General features: G+C 32.9%; 1 protein-coding gene across 3 annotated transcripts in view; it reads right to left on the bottom strand.

The window, feature by feature from the left end:
• Positions 1-20,260, bottom strand: part of ATRNL1 (attractin like 1) — an 806,361-nt gene that overhangs the window by 710,795 nt on the left and 75,306 nt on the right. For all 3 annotated transcript variants that reach the window (XM_059398662.1, XM_059398665.1, XM_059398663.1), the window contains exon 9: positions 3,087-3,270. In XM_059398662.1, the coding sequence (XP_059254645.1) occupies positions 3,087-3,270 (184 nt within the window). The remainder of the gene's footprint in view (positions 1-3,086; positions 3,271-20,260) is intronic.

Below are 20,260 nucleotides of genomic sequence, written 5' to 3'. Positions count from 1 at the left end.
GTCATTAAGACTTCAAATAGTACTCTACCTTATTTTCTAACTTTTCTTCCTCTGGACTTCAATTACATGCATGTTAGGTCATTCTACAGGTCCTTAATATTTCCTTCCTTATTTTATTTTTCATTCTTCTCTTTCTTTATTTCAGTGCGGGTATTTCGTTCTGATCTTCCATTTCATTAATTCCCTCCTCAGCTGTATCTAACCTGTTGTTAAACCTATCTATGGAATTCTTCATTCATTTAATGTATTCTTCATTTCTAAAATTTCCATTTGATTTTTTAGTAAAAGTTTCCCCTTGTTTCCTAATACTTTCTACCTTTTATGTTAAAGTTTCTGTCTTAAAACACCATTATCCTAAAGCTATGCTTCTAAAGGCTGTTTTCTTCCTTTCTTGGCTTTTTCTAAGACTTATCATTGTTTTATTTTGTATCAGATATTGCATATGTTTTTTGAAGAAATAATTTGAGGCTCTGTGTGATATTATCTTCCTCAAGAGAGGATTTACTTATGTTCTGCCAGCTACATAGTTTATGAGCAGATCACTGCAATCCAATGACTCAAAGTGGACTTATCCACACTAGTAGGCCTAGAACTTCAGGGAGTAAACCAAATCCTTATGTGTGTAGCGAAGTCCATCTTCATTAGCACACTTGGAAATCCAATCTTATTCCTCCATATTAATTGACAAAAGTTCTACTCAGTTTCTTAGACAGCTTTCAGGATTTATTATCATCTAAAGGGAAAATAGTTCCACAAAATGCCAATTTTACCTCCCTTGACATTCCACCTCTCCTAGATCTTGATCCACAGATTCTCACTGCCTTGACAGTTCTTAGGTGCCTAAAAAGATGTAATTCCTAATTCTTCTCAATGGAAAAAATATTCCAAAATAATCCATTATACCAATGAAAAAGAATTCCTCCAAACACCCATTTACTAATACTTCAACAAAGTAGCCTATCTATAAACTATATCTACTAAAAATTATAAAACTAGTTCTGAGGTGATAAAAACTTAAAAATCAATCTTTAAATTATATCACAAATAAACCTATACATACTAATTGCTATATGATAGCAAACTTTAAAGGTAAGCTAACAAGTATCAAAACTTTAAGAATAATAGAAAAATATTTTAGTACTCACTAATAATTTTATGATATTTTTTAAAAACACAGAAACCAGTAAAATATTTAAAGTATCATATGTATCTATAATATATATCTAATAAGGTACTAAAAATAATTTGCAAATTATTTCAATAAATTCTCCTAAGGGATAAGTATCCAATGGTATTTGTACATATACTAAAATGCCAAGATTGATAATTACATTCTTCTACATAAAAGTTCACTATGGGAAACTTTCGGGAAGGGAATTGTGTTAAAATCTGAGCAAATCCCATTCAAGTGGTGAGCAACAAATAACTCTCATTTTGACTTCATTCAAATAATACCCATAGTTCTCTTATACATTCACATCACAAAAATATGTTAAGCAGATTGATAGTGCCTTAATCACTAAATCATAGTTCCTCTTGCTATCAGAACAAAAAGTTAAAGTTAGAAAGTTTAAAATAGAAAATAAAATGCAATGCTAAAATTATATAAAAGAAAAAAGTGATTTACTAGTTTTACTATTTATAAAAATATAAAGAATAATAATGTATTGATTAGACAAAAAGTAATAAAAATTACTAAATCATGCAAAGGAAATGTCTCTTTTCTTTAATTCCATCTTTCTTTTTCAAAGAAAATAAAATTTAGAATGTATGTTTGAAAGTGAAGGGGATAGAACAAATCAAAATTTGGTGAAAAACTCTATTTCATTCAATGCATAAAGTAATTTCATAAGAGTTTAAAGGAATGTACAATGTCTTAAGAAAACAACAGAATCATTTCCCAGGCTTTACAAAGGTAAATATTTGAACACAACAAAAATTCTATTTAAAAAAAAATTCTATTTTCAGGGCACCTGGGTGGCTCAGTGGGTTAAGCCTCTGCCTTCAGCTCAAGTCATGATCTCAGTGTCCTAGGATCCAGTCCCGCATCAGGCTCTCTGCTCAGCGGGGAGCCTGCTTCCCCCTCTCTCTCTGCCTGCCTCTCTGCCTACTTGTGATCCTCTCTCTGTTGAATAAATAGAATCTTTAAAAAAAAAAAAAAAAACTAAAAAAAAAATCTATTTTAAAACTCATATATATAGAAAAAATAATAAGTGAAAAGTTACTAATATTTGAAACATAAAAAAGAACATTATGGTTATAAATAGGCAATTCACTAGGAAACACAAGTAGCAAATAACACTTTTATAAAAAGATGACTAGTCACAACAATAATCTGGGTATCCATAATAAATATCATTAAGATACCATGCAAATCCACCTCAAGTGCAAAAGGAAAAGAGCCTCACAATTACAAATTTTGGTGGTAATATGAAGAAACAGGGGTATTTACATCTGGCTGGTGAAAGTATACATTACCATAGTGACTTGGGAGTGCAGTTGGGCAACATGTAGTAAAATTGAGGATGTAAATATCCTCAGACACAACAATCTCACTTTTAGGTATATGTCCTACAAAAACTCTCGCATATCTGCATGAGGAAACCAGTACAAGATGTACAATGTAACACTGTTTATAACAACAATAAAAAATGCAAAAGCTTTGCATTTCAAAGGAAATTAGATGATGAAACTGAAGAAATGCTTTTAAAATTTACAAATGACATTAAAATATGAATGCAAAAAAAAATCACAGAGCAAAAAATATCAAAGCTCAAAGTTCCATTGGTAAGCAAATCCGCTCATCTGAATTAAACATGAGATCAGCACTTATAAGTAATATATACAGAATAAGCATATCTATATAATCAGAAAACATTTCAAAGTCAATCACTTAAAGTGATAATGAATACATAGAGAATGTTATTTTGTGCCTTTGCTGTACAAGAGAATTTCATTAGCTGAAATAAACAGGAAAAAAGGACAATAATGTTTCCCTGAAAATATTTAATAAATACCACTATTATACAAATATAAAATAAAACAGTGACAAAGTTTCTCATCATACTTTGATCCAATCTACTCACCAAGTCTTAGTGTTAACTTCATACTTATAAAGATCATCTACCAATCCATATTTATTGCCTGGTAATGCTTTATAGCCTCCATGAACATAAATGGACTTTGTTATTTCATCATACACACTGGTATGGCCATATCCACCTTGAACAATAGCTCCTTTAGTTTCTGGAACAAGCCAAGTGTTTGATGCTGAAAATGAAAGAAGATAAACCATGAACTTCAAGGAATATTTAAAAATATAACTAATATATCACCAAACTACCAATAAGCAAATTCTAATAGCACATTTTATGAGTAAAGTAAGTATAATTAATATTCATTTAATCAAAAAACAATTATTAAATAGATGTTAGTTACTATGTTAGATGCTAGAGATTAAAGTTGAGTAAGACTAGTTTTTCTGTGGATTAAATTCTGAAATATTAAAATGCAAAATTTTTGGATGTGCAACAGGAAAAGGAAAATTTTATTCTCACATACATTTCTGTATTTATAAACAGCCCTGAGATAAAGACTAACAAATAGTTTGCAGAAAGCCACCAAAAGTTTAAAAGTTGATAAGTGGAACAAAATGATATAGACTCATTTCTTCCTCTCCCCCTAATTAAGTACAACAACAGACACTGGAAACAGTGCAAGAGACAAATCTGAAAAGTGTAAAGGCAGACTGGTTACAGACTCCAGGACTAGATCAATGAAATACAAGCAAGCAAGAAAGAAACCCATGCCAAGGAATAGCATTAAGTAATAAAGATGTACAACCTGAAAAACAAAAATAAGAATTACAACTAATTTCTTATCAGAAAGAATTTAAGTCAGAAGACAATAAAGTCTCACATTTTAAACTACTCAGAAGGTATAAAAAATCTGTCAACCTAGAATTCTCTACCCAAAAAAAAAAGTAACTATCAAGATAGAATTCTATACACAACAAAGTATTTTCCAAAGATGAAACAACTTTTTCAGACCAAAAAAAAAAGAGAGAGATAATGTACTACTCCAGACTTGCCCTACAAGAGATGACAAAAGAATTTCTTCAAGCTGAATGAAAATAACAATCGATACCAGACAGAACTTGGATTTACATACATGAATGAAGACTACAAGAAAGGTCGCTAGGTGGTAAATATAAAAGATGTAATTTCTCCTTTTTTTGTCTCCTTAAAATGATAAATTATTTCCTAAAACAAAAAGCATAACAATTTATGATGCTGTTCATAACATATGAGACATAATATTAGCACAAAGGAAAAGAGAAGAAATACAGGAAATTCAGAGGTTCTAACACTACATGTGAAGTGTTAGAACATTATTTAAAGGTAGAATCTGATAAATTGAAAACGTATATTGTAATCCCTAGAGCAACTTCAACAAAAATAAGACAAAAAGGTATAGTTAATAAATTAATGTTCCTATAGATTCAAGAAGCTGAAATAATCACAAACAAGTCAAACTGAAAGAAATCTAGACCCCTAAACACATCACAATCAAGCTGCTGAACACTCAAAATGAACAAAACATCTCAGAAGCGGTTAGAGAAAAACAAAAATTACATTTTGAATGACTGTGATTTTCATCCAAAGAAACTATAGAGACCAGAATAAGTACCAACACTTTTTAAAATGCCAAAAAATAAATGTAACTCAGAACTCCATGATAAGCAAAGCTGTCCTTCAGGGATGATTGTGAAATAAAAAGATCCTCAGATATATATATATATATATATATATATATATATATATATATATATATATATATACATACAGGATAATCTATATCCAGCAGATCTACTCTGAAAGACATGCTAAAGAAGCTGTTCAAACAGATGATAACAGAAATGGTAACAGAAGATAACTCGGAATGAAGGCAGACAATTTACTTCAGGGACCTGAAAATTCTAATTATATAAATACCTAATAACAAAACATCTAAATGTATAAAGCAAAAACTGATAGAACCGAAAAATTCAACACTTAAATCCACAACCATAAATGGAGGTTTCTACATTAGTCTTTCAGTAATTAAGGAAAACACGTTTTTAAACAAAATACCAATATTAAACAACTCCAAGCATCATCATGCATTTGGCATTCATAGAACACCCCAACCAACAGCAGCAGAAGACACACCCTTTTTAACTGACACTTAACATTCACCAAGATAGACCATATTCTCAGAAGACTCACAAAAATTTTAATAGCAAAATATAGTCTCTGACAACAGCTAAATGAAATAAGAAATAATGACAAGAAAGAGACCTGAAAAATCTTCATCCATTTGGATAAAACTCAATACTACTAAACAATCTAGGAGCCAGGAAAAAAAAATCACAAAGAAAATTAGAAAATATTTTGAATTAAATGGAAACAAAAATACATTTTACTATGCAGGAGACAGCTTAAGCAATCACTCTCAAGGATGGTTCCTTGACAGCATCAAATGACATTACTTAGAAATTTTTTAAAAATGGAAGTTTCTTGGCATCAATACTCACATACTAAGAAAACCAGGGGTTAGGACATAGCAATCCTACAACCATCCAGGTGATTCATAATTATGTATATTAAAGTTTGAGAACCATTAGCTTAGAAAGAAATTTATAGCAATAAACACTTATATTTTTAAAAAGAAGGAAAATGTCTCAGCCAATTCAATGACCTATTCTTCCACAGAGTGAATAAAACCCAAATAAGGAAAGAAATATGATAAATAGAGCATTAATCAATAAAAATAGAAAAAAAGGAAACAAAAGCAAGTTATTTGAAAATATCAATAAATTTGTTTAACCTATTAATCTCTAGTCAAACTGACAAGAGAGGACACAAATAATTCATATCAGATATCATTATACATTTTACAAACATTAAAAAGAAGAAGAGAAAAATAAGAGAATAAGAAAAGAACTCATGCCAATAAATTTAACACAAACTACCAAAGCTCGCCCACAAAGAAATGGGTAATTTAAATATCTCTAACATTTGTTAAAGAAAATAAATGCAACAGTCAAAACCTTTCTGACAAAGAAAGCTCATGAACTAGACAGTTTCACTGGTGAGTGCCATCAAAAGTTTAAGAAAGAAATAATAGCAATTCTACACAAACTCTTACAGAAAATAGCATAGAGTAAAACACACCCCAAATCACTTTATCATTATCCAGATTGAAAACCAGATAAAGACTATAAAAACAGAAAACTATAGTCCAGTATCTCTTCTGAACATAAACATAAAAATCCTTAACATTTTAGCAAATCAATTCCAGCAATATATGAAAAAGGTAATACATTATGACCAATGGGATTTACCCAAGAATGCAAACATTATTTAATGCCTGAAAATCAATGTCATTGACCATATTAAGAAATTGGAAAAAAAAAAAAAAAGAACAAATGATCTTCTCAATAGATGCATAAAAATTCTTTGACAAAATTAACATCATTGAGGAAAAAGACTTTTGGTGAACTAAGAATAAAAGTGGATTTCCTTCACCACATAAAAAGCACCTAGAAAACATACCACTAATGCAATAATTAAAAGACTGGAACTTTCCCTCTTAACAGGAAAAAAAGGCAGAAATAGCTGCTTTCAGTACTCCTACTCAGCACTGTACCAGAGATACTGCCACAGCAATAATACAAAGAAAACAAGGCAAAGGTATGCAGACTGAAAAGGAAAAATAAACAAAATTTATTATCATGGTTTTAACACATGATCATCTATCTATGTAGAAAATAAGGACTCTACCAAAAAGCTATAAGTATTAGTAACTGTGTTTACCAAAGATGCAGGATACCAGTTCAATAGGAAAACTCCACTTCTTTCCTATTTACTAGCAATCAACAATTGTAAATTGAAATTTTAAGTGCCATTAACAGGCAAACATGACAGTCATTACACTACACAAATACCTGCAAAACATCTAAGTAAATGCTGAAATACGCCATGCCCATGAGTTAGAAGAATTAATATTACTAGACTTGATTTTCCTCTCTGTACACATAATTCAACCTCAATTAAAATTCCTACAAGCTTTTTTTTTTTAAGAAATTGACAAGCTGATTCTAAATTTTATATGGTAATGTTAAGAACAGAGAATAGTCCAAAATTTTTTGGAAATAGAAAAAAAAAAAAAAAACAGGACTTATACCACCTCAATTATAAAGGCCACAGTAGTCAATGAAGTGTGGCTGTATACATTAATGGATCAAAAGAGTCCAAACATTAACTCATATGGTCAACTGACTTTTCAACACATCTATCAACGGGAAAAGGAAAATCTTTTCAACAAATGTTACTGGAAAATTTTTATATTTATTAAACAAACAAAAAAACCCTCACCCCTTACTTCATACTCATACCATTTGTGAAAACCAACTCAAATAGATGATAGATCTGAGGATAAGAGGCAAAACTCTAAAACAGCTAGGAGAAAAACCTTTGTGACCTTGACAAAGATCTCTCAGAATAGAAAACCCAGACACCATAAAAACTTATGATATAGTTTATACAAATTTAAAATATCTGCTTTTTAAAAGACATGGTAAAGAAGAAATACATATTTTTAAAAAACATTTTTAAAAACCTGATAACAATGAATATCAATATAAAGAAAGAGGGAAAGCTTAACAATCAAAATATATTAAAAGGAGGGAATAATAAAAGTAAGAAATAAATAGATAAAAAAATATACAAAAAAATCAGTAACTCCCAAAGTTAGTACTTTGAAAAGTATTAATACTTACAATCTTCTGGAGAATCTGCACAAGACAATAAGTTCCAAATAAGACATTATTATGGACCTAAAGGGAGCATAGCTATAAAATCTTCTAAACCTCACTAACAGCATATTATGAAAACCTTTATGTCAATACACTTGAAAATTTAAGTAAAATAGACAAATCCTGAAAGAATAATCAAATGCTAACTCTGACAAGAAGTGAGAAAAAACTTGAGTAGCTTTATAACTATTAGATTAATTGAACCTGTAATTTTAAAGCCTTGCCACCAAGAAAATTCCAAACTCAGATGGCTTTGCCAATTTCTACCAAACATCTTTGGGAAAAGTATTAACAACTGAAAGCCATCCAGACAAGGGAAAAAATAATATACTCATATAATAGGCAGCAAGACTAGCAAAAGAGAAACTGTTTCTCAAAAAGTGATCTGTAGAAGAGATTATAGCTTTGTTCCAAAACCCCAGAGGTCTGCACGGCAATTCTCAAAAAACAACAACAACAAAACAACAACAACAACAACCACACAAACCCAGACAATTAATAATTATCTAAATCAGGAAGTTTCTAGTCAGTGTTCGAATTTCTAATTATTTTATAAGCTTTTTTTAAGCTTGTTGAAATCAGGATCTACATGAGATCCACACATTACAGGTGTCTGATATTCTGATATGTCTATTAAATCTCTTTTTATCTATACATTCTCCAACTCTTTTTTTTTTATTGCCAATGGTTTACTCTTTACCATTTTTTGTCAATTCCTAGAATGAAGTTGTACTTATTAAATGACCACTGACCAATAAAAGGATAAGGTAACTAAGTCTTTAGATACCAGAATTATAAACCTTATACCAATAATGGGCTGAAACTCTTTCAATAAACCCCTCACTGAGTTTCTAAAATTAAACAAATATAGGACAGAGTATATATCTCCCTTCACAGCAATTATATAAAAAACAAAAACTAATAAACCAAATAAGAAGTTTTGCTTTCTTTAGGCCAACTATAGGTCAACACAGTAATACCAGTATAAAAGAAAATATCATATCTAGAATAAGGGAACTTAATGGTCTCACATTAGATAACACATCACACTCTGTTACACACCGTTAAGTCTGAAAGGGTTGTTACAAAGTATGGTTTGTCCAGAGAGGGTGATAAAGATATCAAAAGGTCAACGAAGATAATGTGTATCTTATATTTATATAATCCTGACCTTCCCATTTGCTAACTGGGTGACCATGGCTACTTGTGTGACACATCTGTGTGTCAGTTCCCTTGCCTATAAAATGGGGTAAAAATAGCTTATATTTATATGTTCACTTTGAATTAACATGCATGAGGTACTTATAATACCACCTACCACAGAATAAGTCCCCAGCAAACAAATGTTAGCTGCTATTATCATTGTTACAAAATATTCTTTAAATCATTAACATTTGTTTTAATGTAAGGCATTAACAAAAAGCTATGAATGTAAGCCCAGTCGAGTGAAGACTAAAGGCACTAGAGCTGCTTGTCTAAAGAAAAGTCTGAAGAATGGAAGGCAAGTGGAAAATAAGGTATCTCAGAATTTTTGTAGAGCCAGTATGTGGAAGGAAGCATGAGGGACTTTGCACTATAGAACTTATACAGTTCTATATACTCATGAAAAACTAAGTACAAATTTACAAGAAGAGCGTTTTTCTTCTAAATATAAATAGAATTTTTTAAATATATATAATAATGCAGTGGCTGCCTTTAAGGGACTAAGATCTCCATCAATAAAAGAATGTTAAACAGAGAAAGACCAGAATTTTCTGAATCCTGAACACATATGTAGTGAAATTTTTTTGATATAACCAATGCATATTTTTAAATATATAATATTCATATAGCTTATAAACAGCTTTAAAAACATGATATAATAAAGTCACTTACCAAAACTGGTCTTTATTATTGTGATATTCTTAGAAAATATGAAAACATATATACTCTGAACAGCAGCCTTTGTCACACAGACTGAACACTTTATTAAAGCAATATTTTACTTATTACACTGAAACTGTTTTACTTTACTTATTTAGTCCTAAAAAGTTCTTCACAAATGAAATTCTATACCAAATGCCAACCCTAATTTAAGACAGTAAAAGTATGTGTTTTATGATTCCTATGACTGAATTATTTTTAAAGGGAAGACTTCCTCTATTAAAAATTCCTAACTTCTACCACCTAATACATCTGTTCTATAGAATTATATTTTCAGACACTAGTTTTCTGAAAAGCAATGTCCAATTCACACTTGAAATTCACCACCAAATTTTGAAAAACATGTCATGTTACAAGCGAAAGAGAAAGTCAGATAACACTACACTTACAAAGGGGGGAAAAAAGTCCCTGAAAATATCATATCTAACAGTTTTTAAATCAAAAGGAAAAAAAGTGAAGATAAAATGGTATTAATACTGGCTTCCCAACTACACCTTCCAAATTCTAAAAGCATGAAAAATACTAAAGCAAAACATTAATATTATACTGACCTTGAGATTCACATTGAGATTCTTAGAAAGTTTATGAGGTATTGCTAACCTAAAGTGAAATTTCCCTCAGGACTAACCCAGAATAGCTTTATGGTCCAAGTTAGTAAAACCATCCAGATAAGCCCCCTCTGAGATTTACAGATTCCCTAAAAGCTGTAATTCTAATTATAGCAGAAAGGACAAACTGACGTTTCCTTTATCACCAGAGGAAGTTCACAAGAATTCTCTATAACATTCAGTTCAAATATATGTCCTACATAAACAAATATTTTAAAAATTACATACACTTCTTGTAATCTACTTCTAGCATTTTATTTGGAAATTATTTCAAAGGTACAAATGAGTTGCAAGAGTAATCTAAGAATTCCCATACACCCATTTCTCAGATTCATTGTTAATACCTTGTTCCATTTTATTATTTCCCCTTCTTCTCTCTCCCTCCCTTTCCTTCCCCACCTCAGTCAATCTCTCTTTTCCTCTCTCTCTCTCACAGACACACACACGCACGCACACGTGTGGACACACACAAGCACAATAACTGTGTATACATCATTTCTCTTATCCCTATATATTATGGCATATATTTTAAGAACAGACTTTCTTTTTATAGAACCATATTATAGTTATTAATGTCAAGAAATTTAACATTTATAGAATGCTTTAATCCACAAATATTTTAGTTTTTAAATTAGGCCAGTAATGTCCTTCACAGCATTTTTTCATCCAGTATAGAAATACAGTCAGGGATCACCTACCATATTCAGTTGTCATGTTTCATAAACCTCCTCTAATCTGGAACAATTCTTTAGTCTTTGTTTCCTATGACATTTTTTAAAAATTTATTTATTTTAGAGAGGGAGAGCACAGGGTCGGGGGGAGGGCAGATGGAGAGGGAGAGAGAATCTCCAGGAACTTCCCGCTGCACAGGGCTCAATCCCAGGACCCTGAGATCACGACCTGGGCAGAAATCAAGAGTCAGACGCTTAACTGACTGAACCACAGCGGTGCCCCAACATTGACATTTTTGAAGAATAAAGCTCTTTGCCTTTTTAAACAAAAATTTCCTTATTTGAGATTTATACAATACTGCTTAATGATTAGATTTAAGTTTGCAGTCCCACTCAAAATGCTGGGTAGGAAACCTGTGTCTCATTGGCCAAATCTAGCCAGTGGCTCGTTTTTTTAAATAAATATTTTTTGGCATACAGGTACATTTACTCATTTACATACTATCTATGGCGTGCTTTCAAATTTCAACAGCAGGACTGAGTAGATGAAACAGAGACTGTATAATCCACAAAGCCCACAATATTTACTGTCTTAACCTGTACAAAGAGTGTGCCAAACTCTGTTTTAAGTGATGTTTCTCTCAGCAGCTATCACATCCAGAGGCACACAATGTATAATTTCCCATGGTTTTTTATATGAATTTTGATTTCTCAGACAAGGTACTATTTTTCTCTGCACCTTATAAACAATCTGTGAGAAAGACATTTAAATACTGTGAACATCTCATCAAAAATTTATCCCCTATTTAAAACCTATTGATGATTCTTTCCCAAACCAATTGTTTGCTACAATTATTATTAAACAATGATTTTTTTCCTCAACTCCAGTCAGCATTCCCAATGCCATTCAGCATTCTGTGTCTTCCTCTCCTCTATTTGTCAATCTGCCCATTATCAGTATAAGCTCACGGATTCCTGGTTCAATTTTATAATTTATTATTTGCCTAAATTATTTTGATGCTCAAAGTATCCCCGATTTTCCCAAAGGACGCCCCCCCAAGCCAATTCTTCTGTGCTTTTGACAGGACGCATCATTTTCCTGAGCGGTTCCTTAATTTGATATAACAAGATATACCAGGTTCATCCTTACTTTTCCTGCCATAGCCCTAGAATCAGCCATTTCTCCAAAGAGTCTTGGTTTCTTTTCTTGGGAATGTTTTTAGAAACTAGATCTGGGAATATGGGTGATCATTTTGCTCACTTTTACTGGGGTATCTTAGCTTTTAGGCCCTTTCAGAAGAATCTAACCCTGTAACTGTGGGCCGCCTGCCTATTTACCTGTCTACCTGCTACCTGCCTACCAAACTACAAGCTCACAAGGATACCTACAAGCCCAGTCCATCAGACATGATTCTTCCTGCCTTCCCCATTTCACATTTGTATCTCCTGTCTTCCATGTTGAGAATTTTAGCTCCCAACAACACATTTATTGATTTTTTTTTAATCTGTCGAATACACCCAAAATAATGTAGAATTACTTTACCACAACCTTCAAAAAACAAACTTAAAAAATTTGTTAGCAGCTCTTCCCCACATAGCCACACCTAGCCTGAGGACACGTAACCCAACACTGTGTTAAAAAGGCCTATGGGTTATTTTCTCCCTCTTCAGTGGTTTGTGTTATCCATTTGAGACATGAGTGAGTTCATGAGTTCCCGTTTGCATTGTTCTAGAGTTTGATTGCTTTCCTTGTTGATGATTTGGCATGTAGATCAATCTGCTTCTAAGTCAAAACTGTTTAAGGGAAATAGACTTTCATTTTCTGTCCTTCCCACACCATTTTCCATTCTCTACTATCTTTTGTAAGTAGCCAACATCACCATCTTCTAGTTTATCCTTCCAGTGTTCATTTTTACTTAAAAAAGCAGGCATAACAGTATTTTCTGATTTCCCCTACTTTCTTACACAAAAAGTAATATGCTACATATGCTATTTTTCACTTGTCACTTGATATATCCTGTAAACCATAAGATTTCAAATAGTTCTTCCTTTTCTACAAGCACACAGCAGTACTTCACTAATACGGATGTACCATGCTTTATGTACCAGTAGTTTCTAAATAATGTTACAGTGAATAACTCTGTCCACAGGGGGGGAAAAAAAGTGTTTCTGTATTTTGGAGGTAAAACTGAAGCATAAATTCTTTGAAATGGAATTGATATGTATTTTTGTTATATATTTTGTTGGGTTTTTTCCCCCTACATTTGTGACTTTCAGGAATGGTTTATAGTATTAAAAAATATATATATATTTGAATATTTCTTGTTCAATTTATACCTAAATAATTTAGCTTCACTGTAGCTTTCTAAATGTGTTTTTCTCCTTCTTATGTCTTCTAATTGCCTACTATATACAGGAAGGATATTGATTTTTGCATACTAATTTTTAAAGATTTTAAGCAGACTCCCACTGAACAGTGCCCAACATGGGGCTCGATCTCACCACCCTGAGATCACGACTTGAACCAAAACCAAGAGTTAGACGTTGAACTGACTGTAGCACCCAGGCACTCTTTTTGCATATTAATTTTATAACCTGTTACCTTGCTGAGTTCTTTTATTGTTTTATTGTTTCAGTTAGTTCTCTTATTGCGTAAGTTTTCCAAAAATTCTATATCACTTGCAAATAGTTTATGTTCTCCTTATCAAAGTCCTATTCCTCTAATGTTTCCTCTACTACCTTCAGAAAAATGTCTAGTAGTAAAGGAGATTGTGGGCATCTTTATTTTGATCCTAACCTTCACCCAAGTGCCTGATTCCCCATAGAAGACGCTGGCTTTGGATTGATATAGATACATTTATTTTTTAAGATTTTTTTTAGGAATGGGCTTTTTTAGCATGGTCTCCCTAGACCTATTAACGTAGTGAATTTTATTAATGTATTTCCTAATATTAAATCATCCCTGGAATCCTACTTATATATCCTACTTGATCATGGTATCTCATTGGTGTGTGTTAAAGTTTGTTCATTTTAAGATTTTTTGGTGATTTTTAAAGGAAAGCATGTTAACTCATTTTCAATCACACAGGTCTATAATCTCCTATTTCTGAGATAACTGTAGGTAGCAATGTTATACTTGTTTTCTAAAGTAAATTTTGAAGTTCTCCTTCCATTTTTATTCTCTAAAAGAATTTACAAGCATTGCTACAGTTAACCTATAACATCATCTAGGCTTGGTGCTTTATTTTGTTCTATGGAAATTCATCTATATAAACTTTCTATCTCCACTGGGCTTAATTTTACAAAACTGTTATTTTCTAAAAAATTATCTATTTTTTCTATATTTTTTAATTTATTTGCAAAGATGTACAAAGTAGTCTCATTTTTTTAAAAATTTCCTCTTTACTAGTACTATTCTCCCCTTACCATTTCTTATTTTGTATATTTGTGGTTTCTTCCTTATTTCTTGATTAAATGAGTTAGCTAGAGGTTTATCTATTTTAAAATTTTTAATAATCTATTAAATTGATCTATTGCCTTTTTGCTCTTACATCAATAATTTCAGATGTCATTTTTACTATTTGAATCCTATCACTTCTAGGTCCGTATGTACTTTGTTCTATTTTTTGCTTTTTGAGTTCAGAATGTGGTCCACCTATTTTCACTCATATTAATACAGTTGTCTAATGCTATAAATAATCCTCTGATAACTGCTTTAAACTTATCTGATAGATTCTTGTATGTTTTGCTTTTACTGTCATTATTTTGCAGCAATTTTGTAACTTAAGCTTATACCTACCTTAAAGGTTTTATTTAGTATCTCCATTTTGGGGGACCTACTGATGTTTTCTTTATATCCTAAGATACAATCTACTCACTTTTTATGAGTTTTCCATGCATACTTAAGAAGTCCACAAGTACTTTGTCCATAATCAGGTTGTGTTGATATATATTCTTAACATTGCTTGATTATATTGTTTAGATCTTTCTACCTTCTCTTTGTCTTGTCGTGTACAAAGTAATGCTTGAACTGCTTTGTAAAGAAATTGCTGCTATCTATTTCTCTGCATTGCCTACAGTTTCTGTTTTAAATGGCTGGTTGCTGGGTTATTTGGTACATAGATATTCTTCTATTGTATATTACATCTTCTGGTGAATTGTGGTTTTAATACAATAAGGTATTCTTGACTCATACAATGTTTTGGTGGCCTGAATTCTATTTTCTCTGGCATTAGGATCACAACCCATGCTATCTCATTGAATCTAATTACTATGTTCAATAAAAGCTAAGAGCAGGCTACAATGATGGTGCCTCCAGTCCTTTTATGCCTTCTCAAATGTAATAAAATACTTTGGGCACTGCAATAAGAAAACTGAAAGTGACCATATATTTCATTCATGTATCACCCTCCTAAGTAAGTTGTTTCCTTGTTAAATTTTTTAGCATTGTTTGGTAATAACTGATGAGCAATGAATTAATTTCTAGGAAAATGAAATAGCAAAGCAAACATAATAAAAATAAGCACCAAGATCCTAGAGTATATCTTAGATTTGTAAAAGCATCCAACAAATCCATCTGTAATTGCAGATAGAATATTTTATACTATATTTTTAAGTAAGTAAATGTTCTCTTTGTTCTTTAAAGACTTCTAAGAAAGAATGAGATTTATGAAATAACAGCCTTCACAGAATGTTAGGTAGGCTTGCTCAAACAACTAAAATTGGGACTGACTAACATTTATGGTATTAAGAGTTAAATGGCATTCTTGACTCCTACCAATTACCTATGCAAGAATCCAGGCACTTTCTCTGCTTTCCTCTTTCTCTCACCCTTCCCCCATTTTTAGTTGCATTCTTTCTACTTAGAAGGAACACATAATATCTGCATTCTAGTGGTCTACTGACATCTCTACCCTTGTTTTAGTCTTAGCTCTAAAGTTAAATACACGTCCTCTAACCAGTCTTTTACCTGAAGTGTTCCCATTCATCTCTTTGTCAGATGATGCTTATTCTCTAGGACAGGGTTTGACAAATCACAGTCCACAGGCCAAACAGCCCACCAACTGTTTCTGTAAATCAAGTTTTACTGGAACTCAGCCATACTCATTCACTTATGTATTTTATACCAGTGCACGTGTACAGACTCAACAGCAGAACTGAGTAACGACCATGTGGCCTACAAAGCCAAAGTAATTTACTATCTAGACCTCTACGAAAAAGTCTGCACATTTCTACTTTACTAGATTTCTCAGGTAAGGGCACATATACACGAAATTACCTGAGTTTTTCCATGTTCAAACTGTTTTTTCTATAACCTTGACACTTGAAGGACAGTTTGGCAAGATATAAAAGCCTTAAACTATATTTCTTTCCTTACGTTTCTTGAAAAATTCGCTCCTTGGTTGCCTTGATTTGTATGTTACTTTTGAGAAATCTGATACAAGCTAATCTCTTGCCCTTGTAAGATATTTTATCTCCCTGCCTGAAAATCCTGAAGACTTTTTCTTTGTCTTTTAAAACACAGTAGTTTTATCAAGATGTCTCAAAATTGCTGCTGTGGTTGAATTTAACCAAGCACCCATTCATGAACAGGAGAATGGATAAAGGAATTGTGGTAGAGTCATATAATGAAACACAGTATTGTAAAGGAGTTAATACAGTAATACATAACATAGATGAACCTTAGCAATATAATAGGTGAATGAAATAGAAGAAAGCCTCAGAAAACTGTATAAAATATTATTTCCTTTTTGTAAAACTCAAAACCAAATAAACAAAACAATATGCAATATAAGCATAAACATATAAAAAGCTATTTTTAAAAACAAATCCATAAGAAATTCTAGATTTTAGAATAATATAGAGACAGAAAACTTTTTTGTAAAATCCAACAATTTTTTTAATGACTACAATTATAAAGAGAAAACTTAAAGGACTACAATAAATGGTTACATTTTTTCATAAATATCATCTTACCAAATATACTTTTGGGGTGCTTTTGCTAGTAAGACATGGTCATTTCTACACTGATGATTTAATAACAAAATAAAGTTGAGCTGAGTAAACATAATAAGAAACCAATAAGTGGTTGTTTTTAAAAATAAATTGAAAGCTGGGGCACCTGGGTTAAGCATTCAACTCTTGGTTTCAGCTCAGATCATGATCTCAGGATCCTGGGACTGAGCTCCTCATCAGGCTCTGCACTCAGTACAGAGTCTGCTTGTCCCTCTCCCTCTGCTCTTATCTCCCCCTACAACTTCTAAAAGTGCCGTATGGCTGTCAGGTGCTTAGGAGTGACAGTAATCCAATGAGCTTCATGTGCAGAATTATTGGAACAATCAGGAAAATGCATAATGAAGAGATCAGCTTGCAGTAAAGGTTCCCTAACCTTTTGTTTAATTAACAAAGTAAAGGTGGCCTTCTTAATTGTATAATGGTGAAAAGACTCTTGTTAATCCAGAGCTGTATTTGTGGAATTTTTCATTTTTTTGGAAGTCGTTTAATTTTCCTCCAAATTCCTGTATCTCTTTGTTCATAAGTGAATATGACACATATATGGCTTTATATAGGTATTCTTCTGGTACTTACATTCTTCTTCTAAGAAGTTTATTTTATTCCCCCTACTCACACACTCGTGCTCACTCTCTCCTAAATAATCTTTTAAAAATAAATAAATAAATAGAAAGCAATATGTAGGCACATAAGAGTGCTGCTTACTTAAAAAAAAAAACAGAATAGCTAATGCTCTTAAAAATGTTAAATAAAAAGAAGTTAAATAAACATAACAACCTTTAACATTAAGAAAAAATAAAATGCTACAAAGGACCACATAGTATTAAAAATTGTAATTCAAAATAACAGTAGTAGAAATGGACCAAAGGACCCATGCTATTCTAAATTCTGCTGACATTTTTCTCATCTAATAAAGGATGAAGTCCTCTTATAAAACACTTCTTTCTCCCACCTTCCAGGATCCTAAGACCTAAATACATGTAAAAGATCATTTAGATGAACAGTTATATTTGAATCTCTAAGGAATCAACAGTTGCTACAATTCCCAGGGTCTTGAGAGAAAACAGATGATATACTAAAAATGAGTAATTATAAGGAGTCTAATAGAAAGACTACTTTTAAAACTATGGTCAGGGTAATATCTTGGAAATAACACAGCAGGAAGTCTTTAATATCTGCTAGCCTGAAAAAAGCAAGAGGAGAGAATGGTTTCCAGAACTCTTAGAGAGTAGCTATATGGATAAAGACAACTGACAGTCCAGCCTTCAGTAGGGCAACCCCCCAACCCAAGATCACCCAGCAGGGAGGGAGTGGGGCAAATAAAACACCTCAGCCTCACTTACCTCCCACCCTCTGATCTACTGTGGGTGCCCCCCAGTGAAAGCTCGAGGGCATGGGAGGAGGGCAGAAATGGCAAGCATTTAATACACAGCTCTTTACTAGAAAGTACACTTTCAGAGAGACATATTGCAGGATTCCTGCTCTAAAATAAACTTTTTGGGGCACCTGGGTGGCTCAGTGGGTTAAGCCCCTGCTTTCGGCTCAAGTCATGATCTCATGGTCCTGGAATCGAGCCCATCAGGCTCTCTGCTCAGCGGGGAGCCTGCTTCCCCCTCTCTCTGCCTGCCTCTCTACTTGTGATCTCTCTCTGTCAAATAAATAAATAAAATCTTTAAAAAATTAAAAATAAAATAAAATAAGAAAAAAATAGAAATCACGCCACAATGAATGAAACGTCTTCAGCTAAAGAACAGATTGATTTTAGAGACACAGCTGGCAGGATTCATCAACTCACAAGAAGTTTAAAAGTTGAAGAAGGATATTTCAAAGACGAAGTGTTAATTCGAAGCCTGGTCATTAAGCTCCATAACTTCCGTGGTTGTTGGCTTAGTGGATCCTTTCATGGCCGCCTTCTCATGCTGGCCTTTCTTCTCAGCTCCTCGAATAGCGAACAGCATTACCTGCATTTTCCCAAATAAAATTCTCTCACCTGAAACCTTGCTTAATAATAGTCTGCTTCTGGGAAAACCCAAGTTTAAAAAGATCCTGTATTTCCTGCCAGCTGCTGCTACCTTCTTTGCTCCCCTTTACAAGCAAATTTCTTGAAAAAATTGATCTTGACTAATATTTCCAATTCTGCTCTCCCTCCCTTCTAAAACCAATCCAGTCAGGCTTTTACCACCCTTCCCCGTTACACAAAAAGTGTTCTTGCCAAGATCACCAATCGTCTGCACTGCACTAAATTCAATGGCCAATCCTTAGAAATCATTTTCCTTGAGGGGTACCTGGATGGCTCAGTCAGTTAAGCATCTTGATTTCAGCTCAGGTCATGATATCAGGGCCGTGAGACTGAGCCCCAAAACAGGCTCATCATTGATATGGGGCCTACGTAAGATTCTCTCACTCCCTCTCCCTCTGTTCATCCCCCTACTCACGTGCATGTGTGTGCGTGCATGGGTGCTCTCTCTCTCTCTTTTTTTAAATCATTTTCCTTGAGCCAAGAGCAGAGCAGCATCTGGTACAATTAATCACTTTTCTGTTTAATAATCTTTCTTCACTTGGCTTCCGTTCACAACACTACTCTTCCTTGCTTATCTTCTTCTCCTTCTTATGGAACACCATGGGGCCCAATCTTTTTCTTTTGTTTATCTACACCCATTTCCTTAGTGATCTGATCCAGTCTCATGGCTTTCACTGCTTTCCATATCCTAAGAGGCCCAAAATTTACATCTCCAGCCCAGATCTCTCTCTAGTCTAATGCCTAATGGATATCTCACATATAACATATCCAAACTAACTCCTGACCTTCAAACCACCTTCACCTCAAACCTGCTTCAGAATCTTCTGTGTTCAGTATGGCAATTTCATCTCTCCGACTGCTCCAACCAAAAACCTTAAAATCATCCTTGACTCATCTATCTCAGACTCTACATCCAAAACCTTCAGCAAGTAATATTGCTGATTTAATTTAAAAACATAGATGTTGATGAGAAATGGACTAATTCTCATCATCTTCAATATTACCACCGTCCCTGTCCAGATTATTTTAACAACTCCCTAACTGGCCTCCTAGCTTCTGTTCTTTCCTTCCTAGAGCTTATTTCCAACACACACAAAATGATGCTTTTAAAAATTATGTCATTCCTCTACTCAAAGTCTTGCAAGGTCTCTCCATTTAACTCAGTAAA

The sequence above is a fragment of the Mustela nigripes genome, chromosome 4 (genome assembly GCF_022355385.1).
Source record: "Mustela nigripes isolate SB6536 chromosome 4, MUSNIG.SB6536, whole genome shotgun sequence".
NCBI classification, from domain to species: Eukaryota; Metazoa; Chordata; class Mammalia; order Carnivora; family Mustelidae; genus Mustela; species Mustela nigripes.
This window is presented reverse-complemented; position numbering and strand designations above follow the sequence as displayed.